Here is an 18,031-nt window from a genome sequence, read left to right as displayed (position 1 = left end):
AGGAAAAATTGAATAGGCTACGACTGTATTCTTTAGAACAAAGATTTGAGATTTGATAGAGGTATACAAAATTATGAGGGGTATAGATAGGGTAGTATAAGCAGGCTTTTTCAAGCAGGTAAATGTTGGGTGAGACTAGAACCAGATGTCATGGATTAAGGGTGAAATGTGAGAAGTTTAAGGGAAATATGAGGGGAAACTTTTCACTCAGAGGGTTGTGAGAATGTGGAATGAGCTGCCAACAGAAGTGGTCCATGCCAGCTCGATTTCAACATTTAAGAGAAGTTTGGATAGGTACATGGATGTAATGATATGGACGTCTATGGTCTCAGTGCAGGTTGTTGGGAGTAGGCAGTTTAAATGGTTTTTGACATGGACAAGATGAAGGGTCTGTTTCTGTGCTATACTTCTCTATGATTCTATGACTCTGTGACTCTCCTTTGTCTATCCTGCTTGCTATTCCCACTGACTTTGGCTTAATTTAGCAGGTACCTCCAAGTACCCCACACCTCATCCTTAATAATAGACTCCAACATCTTTCCAGTCACTGAGGTCAGGCTGACTTTTTTTCTTCTGCTTCCCTCTCTTCTTGAACCATTCTAGAATCTAGTGATTCATGAAAGATTAGTAGTAATGGCCTCCATAATCTCTTCAACTACCTCTTTCAAAACTCTGGGATGCAAACCATCTGGTCCAGGTGACATATCAACCTTCAGGTTTTTCAGCTTCCTAAGCACTTTCTCCTTAGTAATAGCAACAACATTTGCTTCTGCCCCTGACACTCTCACATTTCTGGCATTCTGCTAGTGTCTTCTATTGCGAAGACTGATGCAAAATACTTCAGCTCACCCACCATTTCTTTGTCCCCTGTAATTTTCCAGCAGTCCAATATCCACTCGTGCCTTTCTTTTATTCTTTTTATGTAAGACTGTAAGACCTTAAGATATAGGAACAGAATTAGGCCATGTGGCCTATCGAGTCTATCCTGCCATTTCATCATGGCTGATCCATTTCCTCTCAATCCCTTTCTCCTGCCTTCTCAACATAACCTTTCACGCCCCTGAATAGTCAATAATTTATCAACCTCTGCCTTAAATATACCCAATAATTTGGCCTCCACAACTACCTATGGCATCAAATTCCACAGACTCCCTGGCTAAAGAAATTCCTCCTCAGGTCAGTTCTAAAAGGATGCCCCTCTGTTGAGGCTGTATCCTCTGGTCTTAGACTCCCTCACTGTAGGAAACATTCTCTCCACATCCACTTTATTGCAGCTTTTCAACTTTCAATAGGTTTGAATGAGGTCACCCCTCATTCTTTTGAATTCCAATGAGTAGAGGCCCAAAGCCATCAAACGCTCCTCACTTGAAAAGCCTTTCAAACCCAGAATAATTTTCGTGAACCTCCGTTGAACCCTCTGATGTCATCACATCCTTTCTTCAAAAGGAGGCCCAAAACTGCTCACAATTTTCCAAATGCCTTCCCAGTGCTTTATAAATCCTCAACATTACATCCTTGCTTTTATACTCTAACCCTCTTGAAATGAATGCTAACATCGCATTTGCTTTCCTCACCACCGATCTGAAAAAAAACACTTTTGGATCTTCTTTTATATTATATTATTGTCTAGCTTATTTCATCTTTTCTCTCTTTATGGATTTTTTAGTTGCCTTATGTCAGTTTTTAAATGATTCCCAACCCTCTGCCTTCCCACTAATTTTTGCTTTATTACGTGCTCTCTCTTTAGCTTTTATGATGTACTTGACTTCCCTTGTCAACCATAGTTGCCTCATCCCCCCTTTAGAATGCTTCTTTATTCTTAAAATTTGAATGTATCCTTCCAAATTTCCCCCTATAAACTTCAGCCATTGATGTTCTGTCATCATCTCTGCTAATGTCCTCTTCCATTCAACTTTGGCCAGTTCTTCTCTCATATCTCTGTAATTCCCTTTATTGCACTATAATACTGATACATCTGATTTTAGCTTCTCGTTCTCAAACTGCAGGGTGAATTCTATCATATTATGATCACTGTAAGGGGTTTCTTTACTTTAAGCTTCCTAATCAAATCTGAGTCATTATATAACTCCCAATCCAGATTTTCCATTCCCCTAGGCTAATCAACATTTTAATGTAACTGAAACTGTTTGCCATTGGTCCATGGTAAAACTGTACTGCATCCACTTCTATATAAGCTCTGACACCTGGAAATTACTGTGATACTTGAATTGATGAAACTGAGCTCCTTTACAATAAATAGACAATTCTGAAAAGACTCAGCAGGCAAGGCAGCATCTGTGGAGAAAGAAACAGGTAAAAACAGGTAGAACTGGGGAAGAAAATATACAAATATGTTCAAAGTTGCAGAGAAAATTGAAGTGGAAGCAGTGGAAAGAAGGGTTGGATACTGAAAAGGGAGTATACCTTGCCTTACGCATGGAAATAACAGTATGGCATGGACTAGATGGGCTGAAGGGTCAGTTTCTGTGCTATGCAACTATGATTCTAAAAGTGATGAAAATTTCTGTATATATTGGAAGTAGCTTCACACCAACAGCACTATTTCAAAAATTCTACGGCATTTTATCTGTGTTCTTTCTCTCTAACTGCACTTGATTAGTAGATTTTGTTCATTTCTCTTTCTAACTATCCCTATTATCTCAACAACCATTGGACAACTTATCTAGCAATGCTGCCCCAGAAACTCTTCCTTTGTCCAATTCATACACATCCCCCTCTCTGCAGCTCAAAACTGTTTCCTCTCTACTAATTCTGAAGATAGGCTTTCAACGCAAGGTATTTTCTCTGTTTCACATTTTACACGTAACTCTAGGTTCGGCTAGCACGTGTTTGTCTAGGGGAAGATAGCCTCTGGCCCAGCCAAACTGAGAAATCTCATTTGTGTGGACGCTGCATGATGTATTGCCCGGTTATAAATCCGAACCGCAAAATATCAGACAGTAAACCATATGCAATTAAACGACTGAACTTTATAAATCTTAATCTGACTATAGGGTTAGTAAAGAAAATAAAAAGAGAAAGGGCCCATTTTAATGAAACAGTCTAATGAGCACACTGGAGCTCACAGATTGCGGCCACTCATCCCACATCGACCTCCTCCGAGCATCGCTGACCTTTGGATCCTTGCTCATAGTCCACTCTGTCCGGCAGTCTACCAACTCATTCCATTCACATCTTCCCTCTTCATCTCTCGCCAACAAAAGACCGCAAAATTGCTGTTCCCAGACCCACAAGAAAGAACAACATACCTCTCATTGGCTAGCATACATTCCAAAGCCCCCGTTATCTCTAATCATAACCCAAACATTGCTACTACGGAGAAAACATTACCTTAGCACTGGAACATTACAGAGAGGCCATTACATTAACAGAGAAACCTTACAGGGTTTACATACACTATGTAGTTATAACAAATCATAAACACAAGGAAACCTACAGATGCTGGAAATCCAGAGCATCACAAAGTGCTAGAGGAACTCAGAAAGTCAGGGTGCATATCTGCAAATGATTAAACAGATAACATTTTGGGCCAAGACCCATCTTCAGCACTGGAAAGGAAGGGGAAGATGCCAGAATGTAAAGGTGGGGAGGAGGGGAAGGAGGATAACTAGAAGGTGATAGGTGAAGATAGGTGGATTGAACAAATAATGGGCTGGAGAGGAAGGAATCAGTTTGGAGAGGAAAGTTGACCATAGGAGAAAGGGAAGGAGGAGGGGATCCAGATAAAGCAGATAGGCAGGTAAGAGGCCAGAGTCAGGAATAGAAGAGCAGAGAGGGAGGAAGTTTTTTTTTAAACACAAGGAGAAACCAATATTCATACTATCAGTTTGGAGGCTACCCAAATGGAATATAAGGTGTTGCTTTCCACCCTGAGGGTGGCCTCATCTTGGCCCAGAAGGAAGCCATGGGTTGGCATGTCAGAATGGGATATGGAATTAAAATATTTGACCATCGGGAAGCTCCACTATTGGCAGATGAAGCGGAGGTGCTCAACGAAGTAGTCCCCTAATTTACAACAGGTCTCACCAATGCAGCGGAGGCCACATCGGGTACACTGGACACAATTGGTGACCCCAGCTGAACTGCACATGAAGTGTTGCCTCACCTGGAAGGACTGTTTGGGACCCTGAATAGAGATGAGGAAGGAGGTTAATTGGCAAGTGTAACACTTTGACCATTTGTTGGGCTAAGTGCCGGGAGGGAGTAATCCCTGAGGAAAGCAGAGGGAAAAATATGTTCAGTGGTAGGATTCCTTTGGAGATGGTAGAATGCGGAGGATGCTGTGTTGGATGCAGAGGCTCGTGGAGTGGTAGGTAAGGACAAGGACTCTATCACTGTTAAGGTGGCAGGAAGATGGGTGAGTGTGGATATTCGAGAAATGGAGGAGGTGGGGGTGAGGGCAGCATCTATAGTGGATGAAAGTAAACACAGTTCTTTGAAGGAGGAGGATATCTCTGATGTCCTGAGAAGGAAAGCCATATCCTGGAACAGATGTAATGGATATGTAGGAACTGAGAAAAGGGAGTAGCATTTTTACAGGAGATGGTGGGAAGAGGTAGATTTATAAAAGATGTTGGTCAACAGTTTGTCTGCAGAGATGGAGACAGAAATCAAGAAGGGGGAGAGTGGTGTCAGAAACAGACCAAGTGAATTTAAGGGCTGGGTGGAAGTTAGAGGCAAAATTGATTAAATCTATTTCCAGCAGTTTGATTTTTTTTTTCATTTTAGATTTCCAGTATATGTAGTTTTCTAACTTAGTTTTAGATAATGAATTATTCTGATAATTACAATAGTCGGAGGTGAAATTGAAGTATATTTAGTAGAAATTTCAGGAAGGAATGAATTCTTAGTCTCCCAGTCTACCAGCACTGCTCTTTCCCTGTAACTGAAACATTAAGTTCACTATAAGACACTCAAAGTTAAGTTCAAATTCATGTTCAAGTTTAATTGTCATTCAACCATACCCATATATATATTCAAACAAAACAATGTTCAAGGGCCAAGGAGTAAAACACAGTACCAACAGCACATTTAGCACATAGAGTTACAACAGCAGTAAAATATACAGTTACACAAAAATGTAAATAATATAGCCTGTGCCTGAGCGGCATGGCCTGTATATTGATGCTTCATGGGGTGTTGACCTGGAGCCACATTTCTGCAAGAACAAACCTATAGCAGCTCCACATCATGTGCTAGTGCAGCCACAGACAAATGCAATCCCGCTTGTCTTCCACCGAGCGAACACTGGAGACAAGCACCGATGGGAGGGGCCTGCTTCCAAACCAGCCTTGCCGTGTCACTAATAGCAGCTCCTCCCCTGGGAGACTGCAACATGTATCTCCGCAGCATGAGGACCCGATTCGCGCAAGAACCGAGGCCATGCAGCTTCCCCACAATCAGTCTTAATGATGAACCAGTGAACCAGACTTGCAGTATTCTACATTATCAATGTCCAACAGGATTTTGCAATCACCAGAAAAATGTCCAAGACAATCACTTGCACCATTTGTTGGACTGCACACCACTTACGTGCACTGCCTTCCTTCTTGGGTGGATGTAGCAAGCTGCAACACTTCTAGCTCCACTGCTATTGAGCAACTAGCTGATGGGGTAGACCTATAGTGTTTGATGTTCTTAATATCCAGCAGTTCTTGCCATTATAAGAAGATTTAAAAGATGAACGTTTGCACCTTTGTTTGGACCCAGAAATACCACTATGACCAAGTACACCATCTTACCAGAAGAAACTGCAGAGAGTTGTGGACACAGCTCAGGATGTCACAGAAAACAGTCATGAACTGTCTACAATCTCAGTAAACCAGCCAGCAAAATAAAAGACCCTTCCCACCCTGGACATTCTCTCTTCTACCCCCTCCCTTCAGGCAGAAAATACAAAAGCCTGAAAATACGTACCTCTGGGCTCAAGAACCTCTTCTATCCCACTGTTATTTTACTGAATGGTCCCCTAGTATGAGAGGATGGACTCTTGACCTTCCAACCTACCTCAGTATGGCTTTGCAACTCATTGTTTTACCATTGTACCATCTCAATGCACTGTGTAATGAAATGATCTGTTCGAACAGTACACAAGTTTTTCCAGTGAACATCAGTACATGCAACAATAATAAACTAATTTAGAAATTTAAACAAATTTAGCAATGTTCTGCATTTTTGATGTACTTATGTTTGCCATATCTGTCTGGATGGTATGCAAACGGAAGATTTTCACTGTATCTTAGTGACTGATAATAATACACAAATAGCAAATTGATATGGTGAAATATCAGAGATATATGATTAAGTGGACAAGGATATATAAGGGAAAAGCCAGTGTTGCCCCAAATAGCTCCTGTCTGTGCTGCATCATCTTCAAGCTCTATGAATTTAGACAAAACAAAAATACAACATAAATGATTTGTTATTTCACTGTCACTGATTGTTCCTTCATATAGATACCTGGGATCCCTGTTGTTAATGGTCAGTTCAAGGTGCTGAGCAGAGGCCGAATCGATCATTGCAGTTTGTTCACTCCCCTTGAAGACAACTTTCAGGGATTTTGGAGCATAAACCGTATTCTGTATGAACTCAACATACTTCAGCAAGGCTGCAGCTGCTGCCAGACTGTAGTATCTGCAAAATAGAAAAATTGTCAACTGAATCACACCACTTGCATTCTTCCAGTTCTAGCCACGTGGAACATAAAACATAGAACACAATGTTCTGCCAACCTTTCATTAATAATAATAATAACAACCATTTATATAGCCCCTTTCATACATTAAGTTGCAGGCACAAAATTTTACATAGTTTATAAAGATAAGTTAATATATTCAGAAAAATATAAAACATGATTAAAAATCATAACACAAACATAATACAGAATAAAATGCAATAGAATGTACAAAATTATATGAACATAATCAACATCAACAGGCATTAAGTTTGGTAGAGTATCCCAGATTTTTGTTGCATAAGAACAAAAGGCCACATCACAGGTTTTTATATGCTTGGCGCGAGGAAAACTAAGCTAACCAGTATTTGAAGACCTAAGATTACGATGAGGGATGTAAGGGGATAGACACTCCAAAAGCTAGATTATTCAGAGCCTTATATACAATTAAGAGTATTTTAAAATTGACCCTAAAGGACACATGCAGCTAATACGATGCTAAACCTAGTGAAATGTGCTAAGATTTCCTTTTTTTTTTAGTTAAGATTTTTTCTGCTGCATTTTCAATAAGCTGTAGCTGATTTATATCTTTCTTAGGCTGAACTGGCCTGAAAAGAGTGCACTACAGTAGTCTAATCAGCTGGAAACAAGTGTGTATCAGATTTTCTGCATTTTGAGATGCTATAAGAAATCAAGCTCTGCTATTTTCCTTAAATGAAAGAATGTAGTCTTAATAATATGGTTAATATGTGTTTTGAAATTTAGCTCAGAGTCAACAATAAGATCTAAATTCCTTACTTTTGGCTTGATTTGTAAGGTCAGATGATCAAGTTAATTTCTAAGACTCACACTTTTTATTGGTATCAATAACCAATATTTGTTTTTCCTTACTTAGTTTGAGGAAATTTGAACTCATCCATACTGTGAAGCTAGTAAAGCATCAGACCAGATGATTTAGAACCTCAGGGTCATCTGGCATAATTGACAAATACAATTGTGTGTCGTCTGCATAGCTGTGGTGATTCACATTGTGTTTTGAAATAATCTGACCTAATGAGAGTAGGTAGAGAGAACAACAATGGGCCAAGAATTGATCTTTGTGGTACACCACACACAATATCATGGACAGCAAAAAGGTGGTCACAGGAGGCAGAGAGGTGGTTAGGGGATTGCTTTGAGTCAGTGGATGGGGCTGTGTTCAAGGACTAACCAGTGGATCTGAATGAATACACCATGGTTGTCATGGACTTCATTAAAACAGTTGTAGACAAGTGTACCCCCACAAAATTATTCAGAGTCTTCCCCAACTAGAAGCCCTGGATGAACCATGAGATCCACGTTCTCGTGAGGGCCAGATCAAAGGCGTTCAAGTCTGGTGACAAAAAGAGTTACTAGAGGTTCAGTTACGATCTCTGGAAAGTCAGCTCATGGGTGAAATGGCAACTTCAGACTAAGCTTGAATGAATGAAGAATGCTCGAGAGTTGTGGCAGGGCTTAGATATTATCACCTTATAAAGTTAAATCCAGCAACACAGGCAACAAAAGGGTTTCACTTCCAGATGAGCTCAATGCCTTCTTTGCTTGCTTTGATCGTTAAAACTTGGAGGAACCATCACAAACTCCCAGTCTCTGATGATCATGTGATTTCAGTCTCTGAGGCCAACATGCAAGCAGCCTTCAGGAGGGTGAACCCACGAGAAGCATCTGGCCCAGATGAGGTACATAGCCAAGTACTAAAAACCTGTTGTGATCAACTGGCCGGAGCATTCACGGGGATCCTTAACCTCTCGCTTCGGCAGTCTGAGGTACCCACCTGCTTTAAGTAGACTATAGTCATACCGTTGCCCAAGAAGAATGCACACACAAAATGCTGGAGAAACTCAGCAGGCCAGGCAGCGTCTATGGAAAAGAGTAAAACAATCGACATATCGGGCCAAGACTCTTCATCAGGACTGTAAGTTGTCTCGTGAGTATACTCCTGTTTCACTTACATGCACGGTGACAAAGCATTTTGAGAGGCTAGTGATTAAACATATCAACTCCTGCCTGAGATGCAACTTGGATCCACTCCAATTTACCTACCAGAGCATCAGGTCAACAGCAGATAGCATCACATTGGCTCCTCACTCAACCACTCAACCTCACTCACCTCAATATCTACACAGCAAAGGTACGTACATCAGGGATACTCTTTATCAACTACAACGCAGCATTCAATACCATCATCCCCTCAAAACTAATCAAGGAGCTTCAAGATTTTGGCCTCAACGCTTCCTTGTGCAATTGGGTCCTCGATTTCCTCACTTGCAGACCCCAGTTGATTCAGATTGGCAACTCCATGATCTCCATAAGCACAGTTGCATCACAAGGCTGTGTGCTTAGCCCCCTACTGTACTCACTTTACACTTATGACTGTGTGGTTGAGCACAGTTTCAATGCCATATTCAAGTTTGCTGATGACACCACTATCATAGGCTGAATCAAAGTTGGTGATGAATCAGTATTAACGAGGAAGATTAAAAATCTAGTTGATGGTGCCAGAACAACAGCTTCTCACTCAATGTCAGCAAAACCAAGAAGCTGATTAATGACTTCAGGAGAGGAAACCAGATGTCCATGAGAAGGATCAGAGGTGGAGACAGTCAGCAACTTTAAATTTCTTGGAGTTATTATTTCAAAGGACCTGGCTTAAGCCCAGCACGTGAGTGCAATCACAAGGAAAGCACAGCAGCACCACTACTTCCTTAAGTGTTTACATGGATTCAGCATGACATCTAAAACTTTAGACAAACTTAGTGGAGAGTGTATTGACCAGTTGCATGACAGCCTGGTATGCCCTTCAATGGAAAATCTACAGAAAGTAGTGGATACAGCCCAGTCCATCACAGGTAAAGCCCTCCCCACCATTGAATACATCTACATGAAACACTGTTGCAAGAAAGCAGCACCCATCATCTGGGATCCCCACCACCCAGAACATGCTCTCTTCCCATAGCTAACATCAGGAAGAAGGTACAAGAGATTCAGGACTCACACTGTCAGGTTCAAGAACAGTTGGTACTCTTCAACCATCAGACTCTTAAACCAAAGGGGATAACTTCACTCAATTTCACTTGCCCCATTGTTAAAATATTCCCACAGCCTATAAACTCACTTTCAATGACTCAACATCTCATGTTCTCGATATTTATTGTTTATTCATTTAGTATTATTTCTTACTTTTTGAATTTGCACAGGTTGATGTCTTTTGCACACTAGTTGATCACAACCAAGTTGATGCTGTCTTTCATTGATTCTATTATGATTATTTTTCTATTATGGATTTATTGAGAATGCCTACAAGGAAATTAATCTCAGGATTTTATATGGTGACATATATGTACTTTGATAATAAATTTATTTTGAACTTCGGATAAACCAGCTTAAGGCAGTATCAGAAAGGCTAAGGTGGTTTATGAAAACATTGTGATATAAGGTATCAAATGCCCCACTCAAAGTTAGAGAAGAACTGATATGTAACCTGTGTTGGCATTTTGCCACAAGTCATTAACTAACTTAAACAATAATTTCTGTACTACGGTTTGATCTAAAACCTGATTGATGCTTGTCAAGAATAGAATTGTTTAATTGTTGAAAAACTACTTTTTCTGAAATGTTACTTAGAGAAGGCAGGTTGGAATTTTTTTTTTCCAAAACAAGGCAGTCTAGATTATTTTTCTTAAGCAGGGTTTAACTACTGCAGTTTTAAGGAATCGGGAAAAATGCCAGAAACTAGTGAGCAATGTCGAGTACACTGTCAACTAGCGTTTCAGAAACTTCTTTTTAAAGGTCTGTGGGAGTAGGATCAAGAACACAAGTAGATGGTTTTAGGTGAGTAATTATTTCTCAAAGTTCAGGTAAACTGATTTTAGTAAACGAGCTTAGTTCAGTGTGGGGATCATTGAGGTTTAACAAGGTTTATTCTTGAGTTTGTTTTATATAACATTTTATATTATTTTTTCTGTAAAAATGCAGCAAAACTATAACTTTTAGTCTCAGATACTTTCAGCAACTATTTCATCAGTGGAGCTGAGATTAATAGACTGTCAACAGTTGAAAATAATACTCTTCACTGTCCTTCACTGTCACTCAGAATTTTAAAAAGTATGACTGTCTCTTAAAGCAAAGTGCTGTGTTGTATTTAGTTAAATGAGTCCTCAAGATTTTATTGTGAACTTTTACTTTAGTCTTCCTCCATTCACGTTCAGCCCTATGACACTCTCTTTTGAGTTTACAAACTATTTGAGTTTTCCATGGTATTATAACAGTAGATGATTTCTTAATACATTTTCAGGGGCTATATCAGCCACTGCCCACCATAGCATTAGATTTTCTACTTTATTATTTAAAAGGCAGGCTGTGTTAGAGTAAATGCTAAGTTCAGAATGACTATTAAGAATATTAGAAAACCTAGAAGCAGCTGTAGTATAAAAAAAAATCTTAGTTCAAGTAACAGGCATTGTTACGTTAAAGAAAATACAGTAATGTCCTGAAATGCCGATGTCTAGGATGAGTCAGGTTAATGTTAAGTCCTTTTGATACATCTAAATCTAATGTGTGGCCTCTCTTACAGGTTGGCTGAGTGACATGACTAAAGCCAAGAGATTGCAGAAGGTTCATGAACCCTCTTGCTTTGGAGTCACACTGAACATCTACATGAAAATTGAAGTCACTTACTATTACAAGCCTATCACAACTAGTTATTATTATAGATAATAAATGATAATGCAACATTCCCTGAGTATCTATGGCAAGATACTCAAAAGACACAAAGCTACCAAGCCTGGTAGTTTTACAAGTGAAATGGTTCAAGGAAACATTTCCCAGTCCACTACCTTTACAAAATGAATGGACAAAATTATAATTCGTAGGGGCTGCTTCAATTAATACGGCAGCAGCATCACTACTGGGAGTTAAACACAAAGTTAAACATTCTATTTTTCTATCAGTAATAAATTATTTTACGTAAAATGTTTTATTAGCTTAAGTTCTATATTAAGTAAAGCTATATTAAGAGTCTTAAAAAGACATGGCTGCACTGAAAATTCAGGGCGACTGGAAATGTAAATTAAATTATTAGCATTTATACCAGGCTGTGTGCTTTCTTGCAAATCTATAATTTTAACCTATTCTATGATCTATCTAATCCTTCCCCCATACATAACTCTTCATTTTTCTATCATCCATGTGCCTATCTAAGAGTCTCTTAAATGTCCTTAACGTACCTGCCCCTACCACCACCCCTGGCAGTGTGTTCCACACATGCACCACTCTCTGAAAAGAACTTAACTTTGACATCACCCTTATACTTTACTCCAATCTCCTTCATATTAAGCCCCCTCATAATAGCCATTTCCATCCTGGGAAGAAGTATCTGTCCGTCCACTATCTATGTTTCTTTGCTGGCTTTATAATAAAGGATCGAATGTACATTTTTTGACTTGGAACTCAATTATTTGGAAGCGCGTCATACATAAAATATCACTCCCACCTCAAGCCTTCTCAACTGGATTAGCCAACATAACTATATTCATTTGCTTCTACCACACCCAACCCACATGACAAATTACCCAAAATAAATGTGGAACACAAAATACAATACAGACAGAAAACAGATACATGGCTCCTACATCCCAGCTCCTAATTAATTCACTATTGTAGCGGTGTGCTACACGCAGTGCTAAAATAACGACACGGAGTCGGTAAACTGCAGTCAAAGAATAAGTTTATTTCAACTTCACAGTCTTGCTTTAAAGCCTGTCTCCCCCACCGGATACCTCGAGAGGCACGTACTGAAACCCCCTCAGGCTTTCTTCCTTTTTGCCTGCACTCTGGCTAATTGTCAGCCGGTTCGAGTGTGCTAGTAATTGGGTCGCCACATAACCCCCGCCCCCCAGAACCGGCGATACACCCCCCAATGTCCACAGTCTGGGCCGGACCCTGTTTGGGAGGTCGGCCTCTGCGCTGCGGTGCCGGAAACTCGACCGGTTGCGCCAAGTCCACATGGGCCGGTTTGAGTCCGTCCACCGTGAAAACCTCCTCTCTCCCCCCAACGTCCAGCACGAACGTGGACCTGTCGTTTCTGATCACCGTAAACGGCCCCTCGTAGGGCCGTTGCAGCGGTGGCCGATGCCCGCCCCGTCGTACAAACACAAACTTACAGTTCTGCAGGTCTTTGGGTACGCAGGTCGGGTGCTGCCCATGCTGCGAAGTGGGTATGGGGGCCAGGGCACCGAGCCTTTCGCGCAGTCTGCCCAGGACTGCTGCAGGTTCTTCCTCTCGCCCCCTTGGGGCTGGTATGAACTCCCCGGGAATGACCAGGGGTGCGCCGTACACCAACTCGGCCGACGAAGCGTGCAGATCGTCTTTGGGCGCCGTGCGGATGCCGAGTAGGACCCAGGGAAGCTCGTCTACCCAGTTAGCTCCTCGCAGGCGGGCCATGAAAGCCGACTTCAGGTGACAGTGGAAACGCTCCACCAGTCCGTTCGACTGTGGGTGGTAGGCAGTGGTGTGGTGCAGCTGAGTCCCCAACAGGCTGGCCATCGCTGACCACAGGCTGGAGGTGAACTGGGCGCCTCTGTCGGAGGTAATGTGGGCCGGTACACCAAAGCGGGACACCCAGGTGGCGATCAGTGCCCGGGCGCAAGATTCAGAGGTGGTGTCAGTGAGTGGGACCGCCTCTGGCCATCTTGTGAACCTGTCCACGATAGTCAGAAGATGCCGCGTCCCGCGCGACACTGGCAGGGGGCCCACAATATCCACATGAATGTGGTCGAAACGCCGGTGGGTGGGGTGGAACTGCTGCGGCGGGGCCTTGGTGTGTCGCTGCACCTTGGCCGTCTGGCAGTGCATGCACGTTCTGGCCCATTCACGGACCTGCTTGCAGAGTCCGTGCCAAACGAACCTGCTGGAGACCATCCGGACGGTAGTGCGGATGGAGGGGTGCGCCAAGTTATGAATGGAGTCGAAAACACTTCATCGCCAAGGTGCCGGGACGACGGGACGGAGCTGGCCGGTGGCGACGTCACAGAGTAGGGTCCTCTCACCTGGGGCTACGGGGAGGTCCTGGAGCTGCAAACCGGAGACTGCGGTCCTGTAACTCGGGATCTCCTCATCTGCCAGCACCTCAAAGTCTACCCCTTGGGAAAGGGTGTGAATGTTAGGGCAAGAGAGCGCATCCGCCACGACATTGTCCTTACCTGAGACGTGCCGGATGTCCGTCGTGTATTCAGAGATGTAGGACAGATGGCGCTGCTGGCGGGACGACCAGGGATCGGACACCTTTGTATTGGGCTTCTGCTTGCTGAAACCATAGGTGAGGTTGTAGCGTCCAGAAGCTTGGCAGCTTCAAGGAATCCGCATTAACAGATGCGGCGTCGGTCATCTCCGGTCCAAAAACGTTTGGACCGTCGGGGTCACCAATTGTAGCGGTGTGCTACACGCAGCGCTAAAATAACGACACGGAGTCGGTAAACTGCAGTCAAAGAATAAGTTTATTTCAACTTCACAGTCTTGCTTTAAAGCCTGTCTCCCCCACCGGATACCTCGAGAGGCTCGTACTGAAACCCCCTCAGGCTTTCTTCCTTTGTGCCTGCACTCTGGCTAATTGTCAGCCGGTTCGAGTGTGCTAGTAATTGGGTCGCCACACTATAATAATTACAACCATATACTACTAAAAATGAAATCTTCAAGGATAAACATTTACACAAATGACTTCTTTCTTGTTCCATTCAAGTCATGCAACAGTCATCTAGGTCAGAGATTACCAGCCCTTGGCCCAGTACAGAGTGATCTTTACCATCACTGTCAAATCAGTAAGTCAAGTCTAAGTCATGAAGCTTCTCGAGCTGTAACACGTCAAAGCTCTGCCTCTTGTAAAAGTCAGATCTTGGTCAATCCAAACAACCCGTCTTTGTTTTGATGCGCACTTGCCGCACAAATGCTCTTCTGTCTGGAAATCCTTGAATGACTCTTCCCGTAATCCATGAGTTTCAAGGGGATGAGTCATCATCAATGTACAGTGTCTCCTGAAAAGAAATTCCATTTTATACCTGACCATTGCTGATGTTCCTGTAACTGTGGCAAGTACTCATTAACCCACTGATCCAAAACAAGCTTGACATGTATTGGACTTGCTTCCATCTATGATGAACATAAATGTCTTCCTTATGGTACTCTCCCAGTGGTAAAGACGGTGAGATCTTCAGAAGCATTAGATAGTTGGGTGTTAGTGCTTCCAAATCATTAGGATCAGTGGATTCTTTAGTAATTGGATGACTATCGATAATAGCCTCTACTTCACAATGTATGAAAACCCACTTTATCAAGATTCTGTATCTTCATAGTGGAATTGAGGACTTTTTGCACAGACCTAGTTAATCTCTCCTATGTTCCTTCATAATGTGAACAAGCCAGGAGGATTTAAAATCCACTTAATTCCTTTCTGAAGAGGGACATCACTGATTTGTGAATGATTCCATTTCTCAATGGCTTCTTACAACTCACACTCTGCTCCAACAAAGTTTGTCGCATTATAAGAGCACAGCTCACCAATCTGTCCTCATCTTGTTATAAACAGCTGAAGTGCATTAGCAAAGGAATGTGTCTAAACAAGATGGTACTTCAATGTGATCCATTTGTATAGCTAGACTAGTAAATATGACCCCATACCTCTTCATTGTACTCCTTCTGTTCTTCACCTCAAAATATTCAATGTAGTCCACTACTACACGTAAACAGAGGTTTGTCTGGAAATCTTCTTTGGCTAAATCCAGTAATCTCCATTTTAGCCTTTCTGAATTTTTCCACCAAGAAACAACCTCGACTGATCTGACCTTCAGCCTTCTCAACATCCCTCTCCAAAGAATACTCTTGTTCTTCATCCAAGTCAGACTGAGCAAGAGCAATGCTCAATTGCTTCCTCTTCCAACTAAGAAATAAGAGCAGATTCTTAAATCTAAGAATCCAGGCCACTGTCTTCCTTGAACATCCCAAGATGAAAACTGATGGACTATTCTTGTTACTATGTCCACCTCCACTTCAATCAGGTCAGCAATCATTGTAACCCTCCTCTTCACTTCCAGATCATCTAGCAGGAGTTCTACAGAACAATCAGGATTCACAAGTCATTCCCTTTCAAGCTGAAGATACTGAGGCCCTGATGCCTATGTTTCATTCTTCAGGAACACTTTCACCTTCAACCCTCTGGAGGCCCCATCTGCCGGATTGCTTGAAGTGCTTACATACCTCCATTGAGATGCTTATGAGACATTAAGAATTTCTAAAGCTGTTTTTGCAACAAAGGTTCAGAACATAGAAGTTTCAATTTTGATATACTTCAGCATGAAGTATGATCAGTCCAAAAAAGGGAGTTATGAAGCTGCATGTGAAACTCCTTTTTTTACAATGTGTCCCTATGGCTCAAAAGTCCAAAGGTACATTTTATTGTCAAATTATGCATATACAACTCTGATATTTGACTTCTCCAGATAGCCATGATAAAAGCACTGTGCATCGAGAGTACACGTTGTACAACAGGTATTACATAGCCATCTTCGCTTGCATCTGTGCAGCAGTAACAGCTACAAAATCCAGGAGCTTCAAACATGTAACAACCTTGAAGTCTTCCAACTGGCAGTCCAGCTAGCTTGTCAACTCATGAGCAACAAATGTTGGTATAGTGTAATTCCAGCCAAGATTTCTTACATAGATCTTGTAGGGTCTTCTTAACAGATAGCACCACTGGAACAAAGATTCCTAAAAGATCATACATAGAACTAACTGTGCAGAGGATTTCCCTTCTGGTGAGTAGACTACCTTGGATCGAGATCTTAAGCTTGAACATATCAGACTGAATGCATCATTGCACACCCAGTACTCTCTCCACTGAAGAGCACTAATCTACATCCAAATCCTTCATAATGAAGGAATTAAAAAGGTTAAAGAGTAATTTTGATGTTGCTGACACACCAGAAGATGCGGTGTTAATTATACACTGCTTTCTGAACATGCTAGACATTGTTCTCAAAATTGCTAGACCAAAGTTTAAATAAAACGGGAGCCAGAATGGGAGTGCTGCAGGAGCCATTTAGATTTTTTTCTTCCCATCGGGGTTAAGAGATGAGGGACTGCGCAGGCGTGTGACGTCGGGCAGTGAAGCGCAGAAGATTTAAAAGCACAGAAATCCTGATTCGGGTTTAATTTGGAGAAGGAAGTCTGAAAATCAGAATGGGAGTGCTGCGGGAGCCATTTTGATTTTTTCTTCTCATCGGAGTTAAGAGAGGTGAGACTGCGCAGGCATGTGATGTTGGGCAGTGAAGCGCAGAAGATTTAAAAGGAACACAGCCTTATACAGCGGGCAGCGTCGTTTGCAGGCAGCAGAGTAAGCCTGGAGCAGTGTGAAGGCTTAAGGGCTTTGGCTCAACGGGCTTAGGCAGAAATGGGCGAGGCAAGGTAGGTTTAGTTTTCAATTTTTCCGTTATTTGAGGAAAGCGGGAATTATGAGTGTGGGGGCAGCTTGTTGTTCTCGGTGTCGGATGTGGGAGGTCCTGGAGTCTCCTAGCCTCCTGGACGTCCATATCTGCGCCAGGTGCGTTGAGCTGCAGCTCCTAAGGGACCGTGTTAGGGAACTGGAGCTGCAGCTCAATGACCTTTGTCTGATCAGGGAGAGTGAGGAGTTGATAGAGAGGAGTTACAGACAGGTAGTCACACCGGGGCCACGGGAGGCAGACAGGAGGGTCACGGTTAGGAGGGGGAAGGGGAAGAGTCAGGTACTAGAGAGTACCCCAGTGGCTGTACCCCTTGACAATAAGTACTCCTGCTTGAGTACTGTTGGGGAGAACAGCCTACCTGGGGGAAGCAACAGTGGCTGTGCCTCCGGCACAGAGTCCAGCCCTGTAGCTCAGAAGGGTAGGGAAAGGAAGAGGAAGGCAGTAGTAATAGGGGACTCGATAGTTAGGGTGTCAGAGAGGCGATCCTGCGGACGCAGTCAGGAGACCCGGATGGTAGATTGCCTCCCTGGTGCCAGGGTCCGGGATGTTTCTGATCGCGTCCAAGATATCCTGAAGTGGAAGGGTGAGGAGCCAGAGGTTGTGGTACATATGGGTACCAATGACATAGGTAGGAAAAGGGAAGTGGTCCTGAAAGGAGAATATAGGGATTTAGGAAGGGAGTTGAGAAGAAGGACCGCAAAGGTAGTAATCCTGGGATTACTGCCTGCACCACATGACAGTAAGAGTAAGAATGGAATGAGGTGGAGGATAAATGCGTGGCCGAGGGATTGGAGCAAGGGGCAGTGAG

The 18,031-nt window shown here is 42.6% G+C and overlaps 1 protein-coding gene across 1 annotated transcript in view; it reads right to left on the bottom strand.

The window, feature by feature from the left end:
- msh4 (mutS homolog 4) overlaps positions 1 to 18,031 on the bottom strand; it is a 213,455-nt gene that overhangs the window by 128,527 nt on the left and 66,897 nt on the right. The window contains exon 6 of the mRNA XM_073063909.1: positions 6,481 to 6,654. Within this exon, the coding sequence (XP_072920010.1) occupies positions 6,481 to 6,654 (174 nt within the window). The remainder of the gene's footprint in view (positions 1 to 6,480; positions 6,655 to 18,031) is intronic.

This window comes from Hemitrygon akajei, chromosome 12 (assembly GCF_048418815.1).
Source record: "Hemitrygon akajei chromosome 12, sHemAka1.3, whole genome shotgun sequence".
NCBI classification, from domain to species: domain Eukaryota; kingdom Metazoa; phylum Chordata; class Chondrichthyes; order Myliobatiformes; family Dasyatidae; genus Hemitrygon; species Hemitrygon akajei.
The sequence above is the reverse complement of the archived record's forward strand: the minus strand, read 5'-3'. Positions and strand labels throughout refer to the sequence as shown.